The sequence below is a fragment of the Clavelina lepadiformis genome, chromosome 7 (assembly GCF_947623445.1).
Source record: "Clavelina lepadiformis chromosome 7, kaClaLepa1.1, whole genome shotgun sequence".
NCBI lineage: Eukaryota > Metazoa > Chordata > Ascidiacea > Aplousobranchia > Clavelinidae > Clavelina > Clavelina lepadiformis.
Window position 1 is genome coordinate 2,270,096 of NC_135246.1, and position 16,898 is coordinate 2,286,993.

Here is a 16,898-nt window from a genome sequence, read left to right on the forward strand (position 1 = left end):
TTACTCGCTACAATGACGTAACAATTACTTTCACATTTAACACAACAAAACAAGAACACGCATCGAGCATTGCTCTTCTGCAAGTTAGCTAAACAGACCAATCACAGCATGCTAATATTCGTGTAGTTGAGGGCAATGCTGGCTGACTAAATGTCAAAGCGGGACTGTCCCGGCTAAAACGGGACGTATGGTAAGCCTACTTAAGTATAATGTGGAAGAGACAAGATTGTTGTGATTTAACTCAATTTTCTTTACTTGCATTTTTGCGTACAGTAACTCAGTGGTATGTTTCTTCCTATTTGTGGAATATTGAATGTAATGATGTGTATATTTTATACAACGAAGATTAAAAAGATACAGGCTTACTCCATCAACGAGATCCGCACTTCCACTTGCTTTTTAAAAGTTTAACTGTACCGGCAAATTTAGTTTGTTTAGTTCGAAATTCCTTTTCCCAGCGAAAACAAAAGTATCAGTATTTTTACAATTGATATGTTATGTGTAGTTACGGAAACGTCACATGTTAAAGGTGTGGTCTTTTCGCAACGGCCACTTTATGAATGAGGCAAAAATACCCGATAGCTATTGATCTTACGATGTCATGAATGAAGGAAATAGCGCGTTGTAAACAAAGGCGTTGTAAACCATTGCACTTCAGTTTTGACCTGTCGTACACTCTTAAAAATAGCAATGTGGTTACACGCACCCTTGTGATTGACCGTAATTGAACCATCTTAAGCTCAGAAGTATAAAGACAAAAGCAGGATACCTATATCGTAGCTACATTGATGCTAACGAGGTACTTGCTTAGCAGTAAATAATTTGGAATTAGGGTACCAAACATTTTGAAGTGGTAAACTGCATGTAACAACATAAATGCATATAACACTCGACTAAAGGTTCACTTCAATTTAACTACTCGGGCTTTGGCCAGCTTGATCTTGCTACTGCAGGTGGAACAATCACGTGTTACCCTTGTAGTTGAGGTAACTGATGGCTGTGTTCGGGGATGACGTCGCCATAACGTGCCACATAGCACGCACGCACGTAAACATGCAGACAAAATCACTCATGAAATAAAAAGGAAGTAAGGATTGAAATATGACGCCTCGAAACTAAACGGTAAGGCAACACATGTTGGGAAATAAATAGTTTTACTACCGGTATTCTAATCTTGATCATATTAAACGGATATTTGCACAAAGACAAATGCGTGGCCGTGGCAAATTGGTCACAAAAATCAGGTGGTCCTATCACGTAGCCTGTAACTATAATAAGAGGGTTTTACTACATAATTTTCAATCTTCAATTATGTGAACTTTTATCTTATATGATAGCGACCAACACAAATCAACCGGAGAATTGAAATGGGGTGTGGCAACACATCATTTAGGAACCACGCTGTCATTCATGTGTTTAAAATTTAAACACAATTTTACTTCTTTAAACATGTTAAAGTGTTTAATTATGTGCTTAAGTGTATAGAATTTGTTAATTTGACAAAATTTTAACACTTTATGGGTTAAACACCACAATCCAAGACACGTTTAATAATGATTTATGCCTATTCTACACTTTTTCCTTGCTTTTAACGTTTAAATTGTTAAACACATAACACAAAGATTACAAAATGTGTCAAACCAAAAGGTGTGAATGTGTTTATTTTAATGAGTTTTATTGAATCATAACTTATACTTTAAGTTGCTTTAGAATGAATCTATCAAAAACAGTTTACATTTGCTTTTAACCATATATTTATTTTCCAATTTTGTGGCTCAAGTTGGAACCAGTTTTTTCGGTTTGCACACGTTCTTTTCTTAAGCAAGTCGAGCATATATTAATATCATCAGCGGAATAAGTTTAAATGGCTTGAATACTTCAGCCAAAGCAAGAAAATTTCGTAGTTTTTCCATAGCCTACCTAACTAAACGCGGACTTAGTTTTGTATCATCGGTCGATCGCCGTATACCAATATTTTTGTTTTTTTTAATAATGATCGTGTTCCATTGAAAAAACTAATAGCCTAAGGGCACCTTTTTCGGTACTATATACTTTAGACTTGTTTGCATTACCCAATTACACGAACTATTGTTCAGTATAGATTTGTATCTCGAACTCAATTCTTAGGTTTAAAGTTGGACAACGGAATTAAACGTTGGCAACTTGAAGTCGTTTTAAAATTTTTCCTGTATGGAGTGGCTGAACACTGTAAATTGTATTGTTCAGGCCTTACTGTAGGCTATATTTCAAAGGGGTGAAAGGGACCATGCCCCCCGCCCCCATATTTTGTTTCTATAGGCTTCTACATCGGGTGGCGGTGTCTTAAAACCAACAATTTGTATAGTTTTCTTAAACTCATGAAATATTTGCCCCCCCCCCCAATTTTTTTCCGGCTACGCCACTGGCTGTGATTGGTTTTCAAGTAAAGCCATTCACCCAGAAATGGAAGGTGAAAAACCAATTACCATACTTTGCCCATAAAAGTTTAAAATCACTCGGGCGTAGCCTAACGTGGGCGTCTCTCGTCTTTGATTGAAAGGCAAATGACAAGCGTTCACCATCAGTTAGTGGAACGTCAGAATAACGTTTGTTCATATAATGTAGAATGTGTATCTGAAAATAGTAGGATATAACTATTTATTCTATGTTTAAATAACTCAAAACCTAAAATATTAAAGTAAAAAAACTTTCATAACATTACATTAAACGTATTGTTTTACACTGGAACAAGCAATTGCTGTTTTTATTTGTTTTTTATCCAGCAAGTTTGCCATTTCAAAATTATTTTAAGTTCTATGAAATAACATGTTAAATTCTACCATTGTCAAAAATGTGGGCGCGCATTTACCACCTTCAGGCAGCTACAAGCTACAAGCTATTATGACGTTTAAGATGGTTGCCTAGTCGTATTTGACGTAATTATGTTGTCACTATTATTTGTTACGACTTAAGCAATGTCCACCAATCGCCACAATTGATAGCTGTCTTTAATTTGGCTATCTTCTTTGTTGGCTGATGAGTCTCTCTCTTCTAACCATGAAAGTCGATTGTTCCGTTTGCATCAATATGTAAATGTAATTTAGCGCACACTTACTTATTGATTTAATTGCCTGCAAGGAAATGAACACAACAGCAGCAAACAGAATACACTTTTATTTACAGCTTCCAATCGCCCGATATTATAACCGTGGTAATGACGTTTTGCTTTGAATGAACTTGTTTCACGATATAAAATTAACTTTTCATTTCTCGACTCTCTCTATCTGCCTGAAAAATGGAATTCATCGCTTATTTATATGATGACGTAACTTCTTTGTGATGCATAAATCCTTCTTCTGTTCATTGTGTTGTTAACTTCGAAAGTTGCACCATCTTGGCTAATTTTGGCCTCTCAATTCCCACGTGTGTGTTTACCAATCGTTGTGCCAGTTCAATTGAGGTAAGATCTTTTCTCTTCGCTTCTGATCACGCGGTCTTCACGTGATCATTTCCGATGCGGATGTTTTCCACATGTAGGCTTATGACATAACATAGAATCACGTGGTTGTGGTTCGGTTGTCACATAACTCTCCACCCGAGACCGAAACGTGACGTAGGAACGTTTTTGCAGAGGGAGCGGGCGACCGAAGCAAAAGGTCGGAAGAATCAATGAATGGCACAAGAGAAGAAGCATCGCTTTGGAATCAGGATTCCTTCACGACGTAGGCGAACATTTAAGATACAATGTCTGAAACTCAAAAGCATATCGATTAGTAATATCACAAACACAAGCATATAATTACAAGTATAATATATAAGTAGATTATGCTCAAAGTAATAACACATGGCATGATATAGTTGTAGAGTAACATGAGCTGAGATGACATAGATATACAAGCATAAACAAAAGTATGTACATCACGTTTAATTGTCAGACAAGTTCTGGTTTGTATTTTCAGTACGATCATTATCAGTATTTTGTTGATCTAGAGAGATTTGCTCCTCTCCAGAAATAATATTAGAGCTAGATTGGGGAGTTCGTTTAAAACGAGAAAACTTAGTGCATGTCAATTTCACCAAAAACGGAATGACAATTTTGAAAAGCCAAACAGTCCAAATAATGGTCCAGACAAGTGATAAAATAAGCAAGATCGAGAAAATACCACTGATGACTGGGTATGTAATACTAGAGATCATTTGTAGAAAGGTGTTTTTAAAGGTAGTAGAAACAGTATCCTGAATATAGGATAAATCAGCTTGGGGTGTGCCACCAAGAAAAGTGCTTATCCCGTATGAGACGAGTTTGACTGACTGCTTCCAACATTCCACTGAGATCATCATGTCCATCAATGTTGCCAGGAAACAAGTTGATGAGTGAAGAGAAATCAAGGGTGAGCATTGGAGGTTCTACATTCACCAAGGACGGAGTAATGGAGTGAGGGTCATTGTGGCGTCTGGTCAGGGTGTAGTGATCGTATACATAGAAATTTCCATCAATAACAAAAGTAACTGTTTTTCCAGGAATGTAGTTTTCAACAAAACGCACATCTTTGTGTACAAATCCAAATTTGTCAAGCTGTCCGATATACGAGGTATGGTTAATGTTAAAAGCCACGCGAGGTCGACTAGAATATGTTCCCTTATATCGTAGATCATGTAGAACAGTTACGTTAACTGGAGTGGTAGCTAATTCCACAATCAGGTTACCTACGGTTATTGCGCATGCTGGACGTCCAAGTAGATGGCTGAGGACTTCACTGGAGGAAATAAAGGGCCTATGACGTAGAAAAATGTCAGCCAGAAATGACTGGATCTGGCATTCTAAGTAATGGATATCACTCGTCACATGATGAATTTCTTCTTTAGTGAGATATGTTGCTTCATTCTACAGATAAGCTTCTGCAGCGTACATAGAAAAACTATGTAAAGGAATTGCAGTTTGTAAAGAATCCCGAGCAACTTGCAATGTGTTGATGCGATTGCAATTGAAAGGGACAAGTATAAGTCCGCTAGGTGTGCATGTTGCTGTGTCATGGAGGCATATCCTTACCGGTAGAGGACATGTCACCCGTTTATGGATTGACATACCTAGTGACTTAATTTCAAGACGAAAAAGTTCATTGTGCTTATTGAAATGCATTAAAAGCGTCTCATTGTCGTGCCCTATGCGTTTGTATCGGCAATTTACTTTGCTACTTATGTAGTCTCATATGTAGCAACTTGTGCCTGAAACACAGGAGCCTTGAGTGATTTTGCAAGAGGATATCGATCCGATTGTACTGCTCATTTTACCTCTCGCATGATCATATACAGCTAAGGATTTAATAAGAATGACATTGTATACAGTATTAGAAGAGTCGGTAGGCCATTTGTAAGTTATGACGTTTTCGTTAGAAGTCTTCCAAGTAATGCCATCGGTCGTCGCTAGTGGTCCGTAGCCAGCTGCGTGTTTTGTTCTCGCCCATTCTGCACATGCAGCGGGACTTGGCGCTGGTTCTATACACGTTTGCGCATGATGGGTTTTCGCTCCAAAAAAAGAAAAAGACAGTCTTAACTGTGCTGCTGACCAGGTAACATTTGTATATCGGGATGTGTACACTATGGGGTGTGGGTTCATAAATCTCAACACGGCATTTTTGAATCAGTGTGGCTTTTTGCCTTACACAAGAGGAAGGTTTCTTCCCAAAATACTCATTGATAATAACATTGCGGTGACAGAGGTTTAGAGAAAGGGATGATATTGCTCCTGGCAATGTCAAGAGAAGCACATATGAAATAAAATGCATGACTAACGATATCGAATTGGTCTGCGGATTATTCTGCCTTGTCTAGTTATTTAGGTATCTGCCGGTAATTCATCAATGTCTTGAGGAATAACAGTACTGGGAATATCCTCTTCTGTGTCTCACTCTGAGATATCGACGAAGTCAGTGAGCTGAAATGGAAGATTGGAGTGTAAGTTGTCATTGAGAGAGGAAGGCATTTGCTCCTCTTGTTCAGTATTAGTATCAGCAAAATCTAGGCCTGGTAAATAAGCTTGCTTTAAACGATCCAAAGAAACATTTTCAGGTTTGTTCTTAATTAATAGAGTGAAATATTTGTCTGTTCGGTCAAGGACAAGGAATGGACCATCATAAAAGCGCGAAAGGGGCTTCCTATGCGCATCATGTCTCACAAAAACGTGAGAACAAGTCCAAAGGTCTTTGTGAACATACGTTTTAATGGGGTAGGGCTCACGTCGAGGAATGTATCTAAGTTTTTCCATGTCTTTGCTAAGGGTAGTGACATACCGAGACAGGAGAAGGTAATCTTTGTCAGGTGGTTCAAACAATTCTCCTGGGAGACGAATAGTGGTTCCAAAAGTTAATTCGGCAGGAGAAGTTTGTATATCAGCTTTCATCGTTGCGTGTAAGCCGAGTACAACCCAACCAAGGTTGTTTATCAAATCAGAATCTTCTGTGTGCGCTCTAAGGGCTCTCTTCAGTGTTTGTATTTTTCTTTCAACAGCGCCGTCACTACTTGCATGATAAGCTGTAGTATGAATCAGATGAGTGCCCATGAAAGCCGCTAGATCACGAAAAAGTACGGAGGTAAATTGGGAGCCACGGTCAGTTGTTAATTTCATAGGAACACCAAAGTACGAGACCCAATGTAAAATGAATGCATTTGCAACCTCTTTAGCAGTGATATCTCGTAATGGAGCTGCAACCATAAACCTGGTAAATCTATCAGTGATCATCAGAATATAAGAGTAACCGTTACTGGGCGGTAAAGGGCCAAGTATATCAACATGAATATGGGAAAATCTACCATCCGGCTTCTTGAATTTCTGCAAAGGGGTGACGGCATGTCGATGTATTTTAGATTGTTGACAAGCTATGCATCTTCGAACCCAATCTCTTCAATCCAGAAGAAGTTGAGGCTAAACGTATCGTTTCGAAATTAATTTTTGCGTTGCTTTTATACCACCATGAGAAAGTCCGTGAATTTTATGACAAAGAAAAACGATGATGGTTGAATTGATAGATAGTTTTTTTTCTGACTCGATGTTATAGTTGTCATTTCTCGAACGATTTGATAATGCTGTTCGTTTCTTAAATTCTGTCTGTATATATTACTAAATGATAAAGTTCCCATTTTGTTTATTATAACACAAAGGCTTTTGCCTTCGGGCAAATTTTGCTGAATGTTACATCGCGCTCAGTAAAAAATGAGACGGTAAAAGGGAAAAGGGAAGGTTGTAAACAAAACATCGGTATATAGGCTATATGTGGCATACAAGTTCAATCGAGGAAATTATCTGACGTCATTAAAGAGAACTCAAATCTGGTCAACAGCTGAATTCCAAGATCCCAAATTAAATTTCAAACATCTCGAAAACAACTCGTGACTCGTGACGTAATCGTCACATAGCCTTCCTTCTCAGAGTAAAGCTTGCGTGAAATGAAATTGAAGGCAAGGTTAACTCGACAAAATTATTTCTGTGGTTATAATATTCATCACAGATGTTAAAACAAGAATTTGGTACAGTACAATGACAAAGTTCGGTAAATATAACAAATATCGATACACCATTTCACTTGAAATACAAAACATTAGACATAAGCTTATAGAAGTGTCGCGTTTGCTTGCGTGTCGAAGGTTAAAAAAAATGAGCGATCACGTCTGCGTGTGTCGTTCCGCCGCTGTAGCAAGCCTTGTTTGCGGTAGTAAGATGCAGTTTGTTGCGATGTCCAGTGGACGTTGTTTCTTGATGCATAAAAAATGTATACAATAGTTTGTTCATGCTCTTGGAGATGTGTAACACGTTGGTTAGGCGATCAAAACTTCATCACATCAACCAGGTATCAATGTCATTAGTTCTGTTGTTTCCGAATTAATCTGGTTGCTGATATTGGAGATGGAATGTCTTGAAAACTTCCTCGTTGACTAGCGTTCGTAGTTGGCTGATCTTGCTGTTGAAACTTGGTCATCAAAACCTCATAAATGGCTGGTAACATTCTTTCTCGCTCAATATGCAACTAACTCAGCAATTTCGAACTTATCAGGGCACCAATTTATGACAAAGAAATATGTTCGTTTGTGTACTACTCGTGTGAAGTAGTACACAACAAACTCATCTGTCATAAAGACCGCATATGCTGGCGGTAATTGTTTGAATATGAGCGAGGACGATTGATGGTTGATAACTTGTTTTACTTCTGCTTGGATGATATGAGTTCTCATTTCTCAAATTGCGTGACTATGCTGTTAGCTGCTTGAATTCTGTCTATGCATATTACTAAATGATAAAGTTCCCATTTTATTAATTAATTAATTATCAGACACGAAGGCTTCCACTTTCGGGCAAAACTTACTGAATGTTACATTGCGCTCTAGTAACCAGTGAAACCAATCAATGCATTGCATTGTATTGCATTGTAAATATTGCATCGATATATATATGGCACACCAGTTCAAGCGAGGTAATTTATCTGACGTCATTAAGGAAAAGGACTCGAGACGTAATCGTCACAATATCAAGTATATTGTTTTCAGAAAATCAACGATCAACCACAAATGTGAATAAAAATTACAAAAAACTGTACAAATATAATAGAAAAGATCCAATTCCTCTCTAGGAGTGACGATGCTTCATATGGAAAGGACGCAAGGATACCATCGTTCTCTGTCCATGTTGGTCGATACTTGCCATTTGTTGGTGGTTGGATCAAGGAACTCAACTGTTTTGGCACCTCGTCTATAAAATGTGTGCAAAAGTTTTAAACAAAAGATAACCAATTCCTGATTGTTTTAATGCAATAAAGTATTTGTTTAATCGTAAGCAATTGATTTTGGAATTTCTAAAACAACCAATTCCAACAAAATCTCAAATCGGAGTTAAAACCTTACGCAGGGGAGACAAGAAACTGCTTTGTTCCAACTAAATCTTGCAATTATTGACAACAATGAGCAATGGAATTAATCCTGGATTTGGTGGTATAGTAATTATTGTCCTCGGACTGAATGAGTGTTTGCAGAAGTTAAACCCGGCAATGATTCCTCATTGTTCGAGTTCGAACACTTCGCCCCGGTTACCGAGCTAGCCTTTGTGCAACTTCCCATTGTCGCACATTTTTACTTGTCCACCGCTCTAAACCCTGTTGTTGTTCGAGCCATTGTGAACATCAATGCTAAGTTTAAGTCGTATAAAGAATTTACTTTGTCTGAGGATAAACATTCAGATACTTTACCACAAATTGTGTGAGCACATTGGTATAATCAAGTATCATTTACTGTACGTTTAAAAACAGATTGTAACCACATTAGCGAAATTACAGGTCTTAAACTTTGACCAACATTATTACTTCAAAATTAGGGAAACAAAAGCATTTAAAAACTGATCTTCTTAGTGGAGGTTTCAACCTGACTGTTCCAATATCCCCAAGTCATTTTTCAAAGACTCGCTGAAGCCAGCAGCCCATAAGCCTTCGAAGCCCTAATTGAGCTTACTCCACTCGTCATTACTCACTGACTATATTCGCTTTTTAGTGTTTCAAGTACGCTTCATAAAAAAATTCTCACCCTCCAAACACCCATGTAAGGCCATCCACTACACAAGCTGATCCACCTCGTCTTTTCTCATTCATAGATGGAACATCAAGCCAAGTATTCGTGTCCAGGTTGTATTTTTCAACAGAAAAGAGATGATTTGAACCGTCATGTCCGCCTGATTTAATTCATTTAAAGAACTTGAAAAATTATAAATCTCCTTAAACATTTAAAAGATATTTACACTTGCAGCAACACTCACCTATCGCGTATATTTCATTGTTTAATACAACAGAAGTTAATCCATATCTGCAAGTTTTCATCGGTGGAATATATTCCCACTTTCCATTTCGTGGATCATAACATTCTGCTGTGTTTGTATTAGCGTTGCTGCTATCCCTTCCTCCAAGCGCCTAAAGCAAACCTTTCATAATAAACCATCAATCAATCAAACAAACACGTCACTTGCGCTTGAAATTCCAGCACGATTACTCCCCACACAATACATAGAAAACCAGCTGAACTGAGGCATGAACTAAAAACCTAGAGCAAGGATATTATCATTTTCTTTTGTTTAGTTCGCTTTCAAATTTTCACACAATTTTCTCAAACCCTCTTCTATCAACTCTTATTCTTCAAACAATTTGATAAATGCAATTTATACAAACAACCATGTTGCAAATAAAAGTTTTATTTTAAAAGGATCTGTTTTGCTTTCAGTTTAAAAGTCAGCTAATGAAGATAATGACGTCATTGTTATTTGCTTAATGACGTGTCGTAGACTTGTTTATTTAACACAATTTTTCATCAAATATTTTTGTTAATTAAATTTTACGGAATTGAAAACTTTTGATGGAATATGGCAAGTGGCTTTATAGAACTTTGTTTAATTAAATATTACAACCAAAGAAACATAAAACCAACATATTTTTAGTAGTATCAAGAATTTCCAAATAACACTTAATTGGAACTCACCTCGTGCACTGACCAACGCGTGGTAAATTCGCTTTTCATTCATGTTTCTTATCGAAGACCATTTCCTCTCTTCCGGATTGTAACTTTCACATGATGATAGACGACCAGTGTCATTCATACCACCAACACAATAAACAAGACCTACAGGTCACAATCAGGTGGAAATTTATACGAAAAAATTTTTTGTCATTCTCATTTTCTATGCCATTATGACCACCAGTACAATAAATAAGGCCTGTGATGAATGAAATTATAAAAAATATTATAGTATGTACGTATGATTGTATGTATACAGAAGAACAACTATTTCTCGAAGTAGAGCCCATGATATTTAATATAATACGCAACACAGCAATATTGAAAATATAAACCGAAACAATGGCTACTTTGTTAACAAAATATATATTTCGGGTAAAAACATCACAAACAATGCTACAGGCAATGTAAAAAATGACAGAGCGTTAACTTACATGTAGGTTTATTGCAAAGGTCAAAATAAATTGGTATCACATCTAACCAATGCATTCTTCTTTTGATCTAAGCCATTATAATCCATCAGCAGCATACACTTTGAAATGCTGCATAAACTCCATTACTTTGAAACTTACCATTCAATAATGTTGATGCAAATGTAAATCGCTTTTCTCCCATAGAAGGCAAGTTGCTATCCCAATTTGGATTCTCATCATTCAAGTCCAACATCTCAACAGAGTTGTAGTAATGACCATGCCACCCTTTACCACTACCACCCATCAATAAAATTTGTTGATTGTAATTTACAGCAGATGCATATCCCCGAGCAATGTTTGTGTCCTGTATGATGAAACATCATTGCAAATGTCAATATTCATTCAACCACTGCCACTCATAACACTAAGAACAGGTTTGGTTATTTTACAACGTTATATAACATTAATCAATGTTCTGACATCACAGTAACTGGACAACAACAACAAGACATAACTAAGCTTAGGTTTGCTTTGAGCCTATTTGGTGACACTTGACTTATAAAATGTCAACTGATAAAAAATCCTTGTTTGGTGTAAAATTAAACACTTTCCAAGGAATTGTTTAACGTCTCAAGCAACAAGTTTTCTTGATTCAACAATTATGAATTGTTCACATTAATGACTTATCGACTCTAAATTCAGGCAAAGACATCTTATATAAAGACGTACGGCTCAGTTTCCAACCTCTTAAGTTCTGGGCTGTACGCACAAAAAAACAACTGGACTTGATCATTAAACTTTAGACAAAGATTTCACTTTAAAGACAAAAACAACAAAAGAGGTCTGACCTTAAATACCATTAAGTTGCCAACAAAGTAACTAGCACAGGAAACATAATTTATTAACAATGTACGAGAACTAACATGTGTAGGACATGAACATATTTCCTTCATCAGAGTAAGAAATGACTGTAATTGTTAAAATCAAAGTGTTTAAAACTTTATAACGACTCCATACTAAAGTAGCTACAAGAAAAAAGGAAATTTCCAGTTTACAGACAAGACGAGTCAGTAAACGATAATAATAGTCACAAAGGCATTGTTTAAAATAAAAGGCTGTGGTGGTAGCAGATGTGGCAAAGGCAAGGTGCAAAAAATAGCATTGACTGATCGGATAATGGTGAAAATTATGTAACACATTTAGTAATTAAGTAATTACAAGTAATTAGTAATAATAATGACGGGCGTGGGATTAGCAGATTAGTCATAAACTTTTAACAAAATGATGAACTATTTTCATAAGATCAGTTAATTTCTGTTCTCAAGAAGTTTAAGTTTACATTTTACGATAGAGGGTGCATTCAAGAAAACTATGAAACACACTGATAAGTGAATAAATTTATATCAACTAAGTTTAAATGATAGCTTGATACTTAAACTGAATAGATCTCGTACATCTATTTCACTCATTTTGTTAAAAATGGGTTTGAAAACAGGATCAATGTTAACTTTAGCATTGTGTAAACAACTTAAAAATCTTGAACCTATTTGTGTTATAACTTTATAAGCCAGTGAAGCTTATTTTTCATCAACCAAAAACTTTTACTTCAGCAACCCCTGTTTCCCACAAGCCTGTAATTTTTGCATAAAAATCTGCCGCTCAACAAATCCACATTTCTAAACCTGGCTGCGAGTTTTATTTATCGAGAGTGAAGATTGCAAACATACCGGCATTTTACTCCACTGGTTTGTCTTGGTGTGGAAGTTGACAACACTTTCTTCACAACCCCATCCACCAATGATAAGAATTCTATCGAACTGAGCTGAAACATAAACATCTTATAACAAGTTAACTCAAATCTTATGAAAAATCATTTGGTGTCATTATCACCTTTCTTGAAAGCAAGACCTCTATGCAGAGACTTGAACCAAAGACAAAATTATTCGATTATTTAATTGCTTAAGTGATAGATGCATATGTGGTAAATAGAAAAAAAAATACGTGTCCATACCATAATATCACATTTATATTCCACGCATTTAAATAAAAACAATCACAAATTTTCATAAAACAACGACAAAATTGACATGAGCATTTCAAAACACCTGACCTTTCTTTTTCTTAAAGACTTGAGCACCGGACAATCGGGAACTCAGTGACATGACGAGCAGATTCATACACTCAAGTGAATTACAAACCAATTCCTAAAATACAGAGTTTCATATAAATATGTTGAGATGTGTTTGCTTTATATAACATAGAAATCAGCAGATGTGTTTCATTATAATACATAGAAATTGTTGATGTGTTCATCTCATACAAAACACTGGTCATATGGAAATTTGGTGAACCGCTTAACAGCAATGACATATAACAGTAATAGTGGAAATTAAAACGCTGCAATTAATAGCGAGGAGTGATGTAATCATAGTGAACAGAATGTACAAGGCATTTTCAGTAGGTCTTTGATATGCCAGCAGTTGCGATGTCAAATGTTCAAAATGACAGTTATAAAAGGTTTAAACTCACCGATAAAACTTGTTTTGTCCTATTGTATTAGCAAATATTGCAACCACAATTATTTTAAATAAAAATTTGAGCACAAGTAAAACTAAATATCATACAACTTACTTCTTTGCGGACAACATCATTCAAAAACTCTGAGGATAAATAATCCAGTTGAATAAAACAAAACAAATCACTGAAATGTTCCTTTCTGTCACAACCGCCATGTTTTGTCCAGCTTATCACACTCCTGTACTTGTCCTCGTCGATCAATTCCTGTCAAGTTATTTATAACTTCAATATCTCTTCACATTTTATCTGAATTTCTTATCAAAAACAAAAGTAAATTTAATAGACCAAGCTCATATTTTCTTTTATAAAAAGTTTTAATTCTAAGTTTACTTCATCACTTTCCAACTTCAGCATATACTTGACATCATCAATACCAAACTGAAGGAAATCTGCACTTTTCAAAACTGCTCCCAGGTTTTTAGAAATGAAAGTTTCAGCTGCTTGAACAAGATCACCCATGTTGTATCGGTTTGAATAAGATCGAATTTTCAAACAATTTTCTTCATTGAGAGATGCTTTAAAAAATATCTTGCACTGTTCTTTCAAACCTAAACAAATACAAACAGAATTTGGACCAACTTATTCATTCAGGAAAAGTCGCACTTTGAATAATGGCCACGCTCAAAATACAATCTTCTATCAGAAAGTTTCAACACTAAACAGCACGACCACATTTCATTAATTTGTTTGTTCCTCAGACCTGACTTTTTTAACTTACCGTTTTCCTATATCAAACCTAAATAGTTTCATATTAGCAACACATGTCCAAATGAAAAGGCCAAACATGTGTCTAAAGTTACTAAGAAGCATTCCAGAAAATGCATTCTCAATATAAACTTAAGAATAAAGAAAAATGATAGAAAAAGGTGCAAGTGTGTTGTTGTTGCAAATGGTTGCAAACTATTTATCGACTCAAAGAAAACGTCTTCATCACATGAAAAGATGTTTTGCAGAGATCGGTGAAGTTTTCTGATAAACAAAGCTTGCAATGCCTTGTATTATAATTTACATTAACCAGATACAGTGCAATGTCACTCATCAATGTGTAATAACGATAATAACGACAACACTCATAGTTGCAACACTTGAACAAAAAAACTAAGTTGCAGACATGAAGTGATAAGCATAAGATGTAGTGCACTGTGCACAACTAATCCAACAAACTGGAGGCAAATGTCATATCAGTTAAAACTTATGCCATAGCTACATTGATGCAAACAAGGCACTTGCTTCCAAAATTATCTGGAATTTTGGCTCAAAATATCTTCACTGTTAAAATGCATTTTACAACGAACTTAACCAGGGATGTGCACGATATATTTACCTTCATAAAATTTACCCTTGCTACGGCACTGAATATCATAGAAATAATTGAAGTAACAATACTTACTTGGAATCCGTAGATATTCTGCTGCTTCCAGTACATCATATACATTGTCATGAGTGAGAATTATGCATGAAGTGTATATGAAGTTAATGACCGATGCCAATGTTGGACCACTGAATTCTTTAACATTTCCTTCGTGCAAATAACTTTCTTTCATCTAAAAAGAATAAATTAATCAATTTGCTTGAAGCAGATGTTTACATAAATAAGCTCATTCCACCTTCGTAGTGAACATTTTCTTGAAATATTCCGAGATTGAACCAACCACACATTTGTGAACAGGGAATTGTTTTCCTCCAGCTTTTATTGTGAAATCACAGAAGTCTTTTGTTGTTTTTCGATCCCTGTGACAATAGAAATCTTTTAAACCACATAGCTAACTGTGCACTACATTAACCAAAGTAATTATTAAGCTTTTTATTTTAGGGTAAAATTGCTTAAAACTGATTGATTAGTAGAATTGATTCGTCAGCCTAAAGGGATGCAGCCTAAACGGCTGCAAAGTATGAAAGCTTTTGACAAAAATTCACCCGTACAGATTTGGCCTGGTGGCACACTGATGCCCTGGTTCTTTTTTAATTTATTAACATTTGGCGTTTAAGCAACCAGCTTTGTCTGGCTTATTATAAATCGGCGTGAATGTTTAAAAGTTCAATGTCCACGATGATGAGTCTCTTGTGTCTGAGTGCCACATTTTCCACTAGAGTAATTGTAATTGGTGTAAGGTGTAATTCAAGTGAACTTCAACAATTTTTTGGGATAGATCATAAAATAAGATTTCGAAAAATTTCACAAAAAACATAATGAACACTGCTCAATTAGCAACTCACTCATTTAAGCTGTTGAGTATCTCAGTGGCGTGGTTGCTTTCCAGTTCCATCTTCTCCAAATTGATACAAGAAAGCAATTATATTCAAGTTAAACTTTAAGCTTTGTCTTTAAAGCAAAATCCGGTAACTACAAAGCAAAGTTGAGGCAAAAAGTATAATATATATTACCAAACCATCTACCAGTAAAAGGAGAACACATTTACATACAAATTCTATATGAGAGAGAACCAGTTTGTATCAAGCTTCCCAAATAATTGCTCCTTATCAATAATTAACTGGCAAAAAGTAATGTTTCCTGACTGGGTTCTGTTGGTTGTCATATTGACACAAGAACAAAAGGGAATAAATTGTTTAATGTTATCAAGGAGCATATTGACGAAGTAAACAATGGCTGCAATGGTTGTGAAATAATGCTAAAAACTAACTTTACAAAATAAGCTAAAAATCGATACAGGGTTAGAATTGACGCAATTTTCTGAGCAACTTTGTGTGTTTTTCACCATTGGCTGTGTGGAGCGAAATAGCTTGGCATAAAAATAGCCCATAATTCGTTTGAAGTCTTCTTGTGCTAAAATGCAAGATATCCTTAGGTTGAACATGTGTTAAGTGTAATAATCATCCTCGGATCGAGGAAAGCACACGACGTAAAGCTCTGCTAGATGTAACGTATTAAAGCTGGTTTAAACTAAAGAACATTTCAGCACTGTCCAGCGCAAGAACCTTTTACATTATCGTCAAAATCGAGCACAACTAAAGGGGATTTCCCATTGAGTGGGATGTTAGTAGGATGGTGTTGTGACCTACCCAGGCTACACCGAAAATTTTTGGCTAAAACAGTATTGCACATCGGGAGAAGAACAATCACTAAAAAAGGAGACACCCATTTTTTTTCTTCTTTTTCTAATATAAAAATCCATATCTTGGCTACCATAAATGCCGGACATGTCTTGGTCATTTGAGTCGTGGTGAAAAGCAAGTACTTTCTTGCACATTTGTTTAACGAAATTTTGCTTTTGCACCCCCAAGATCTTGGCAGAACTGCATTGTTCTGCACTCAGGATTATAATTTTTATTTTTTGCTATTGACTGTGGACAGCGTCTATTTCAACGATTGTCGGTTACCAAATTTGCAAGAAACTACTTCGGAAAACGACTAGCCAGTTACGTAAT

The 16,898-nt window shown here is 36.0% G+C and overlaps 2 protein-coding genes across 5 annotated transcripts in view; both read right to left on the reverse strand.

The window, feature by feature from the left end:
• Positions 1-7,104: 7,104 nt before the first annotated feature.
• The window catches only part of LOC143465678 (kelch-like protein 12), a 116,620-nt gene continuing 106,826 nt past the window's right edge, over positions 7,105-16,898 (reverse strand). The window contains exon 12 of the mRNA XM_076964086.1: positions 7,105-8,719. Within this exon, the coding sequence (XP_076820201.1) occupies positions 8,614-8,719 (106 nt within the window). The 3' untranslated portion in view covers positions 7,105-8,613. The remainder of the gene's footprint in view (positions 8,720-16,898) is intronic.
• LOC143465681 (kelch-like protein 12) lies at positions 9,778-15,892 on the reverse strand. Of its 4 annotated transcripts, none has more exons than XM_076964096.1 (10): positions 15,729-15,892; positions 15,119-15,242; positions 14,902-15,055; positions 13,842-14,059; positions 13,566-13,715; positions 13,045-13,138; positions 12,662-12,756; positions 11,094-11,298; positions 10,486-10,626; positions 9,778-9,923 (listed from the first exon to the last, which is right to left on the reverse strand). In XM_076964096.1, exons 1-10 carry the CDS (start codon positions 15,776-15,778, stop codon positions 9,904-9,906), a joined length of 1,251 nt encoding a protein of 416 aa, XP_076820211.1. In that variant the 5' UTR covers positions 15,779-15,892; the 3' UTR covers positions 9,778-9,903. The 4 variants fall into 4 exon arrangements, with proteins under 4 accessions (XP_076820211.1, XP_076820210.1, XP_076820212.1 ...); XM_076964095.1 differs by having other exon boundaries at positions 12,662-12,751; positions 13,040-13,138; XM_076964098.1 differs by lacking the exon at positions 9,778-9,923 and adding an exon at positions 10,956-11,022 and having other exon boundaries at positions 10,576-10,626; positions 12,662-12,751; positions 13,040-13,138.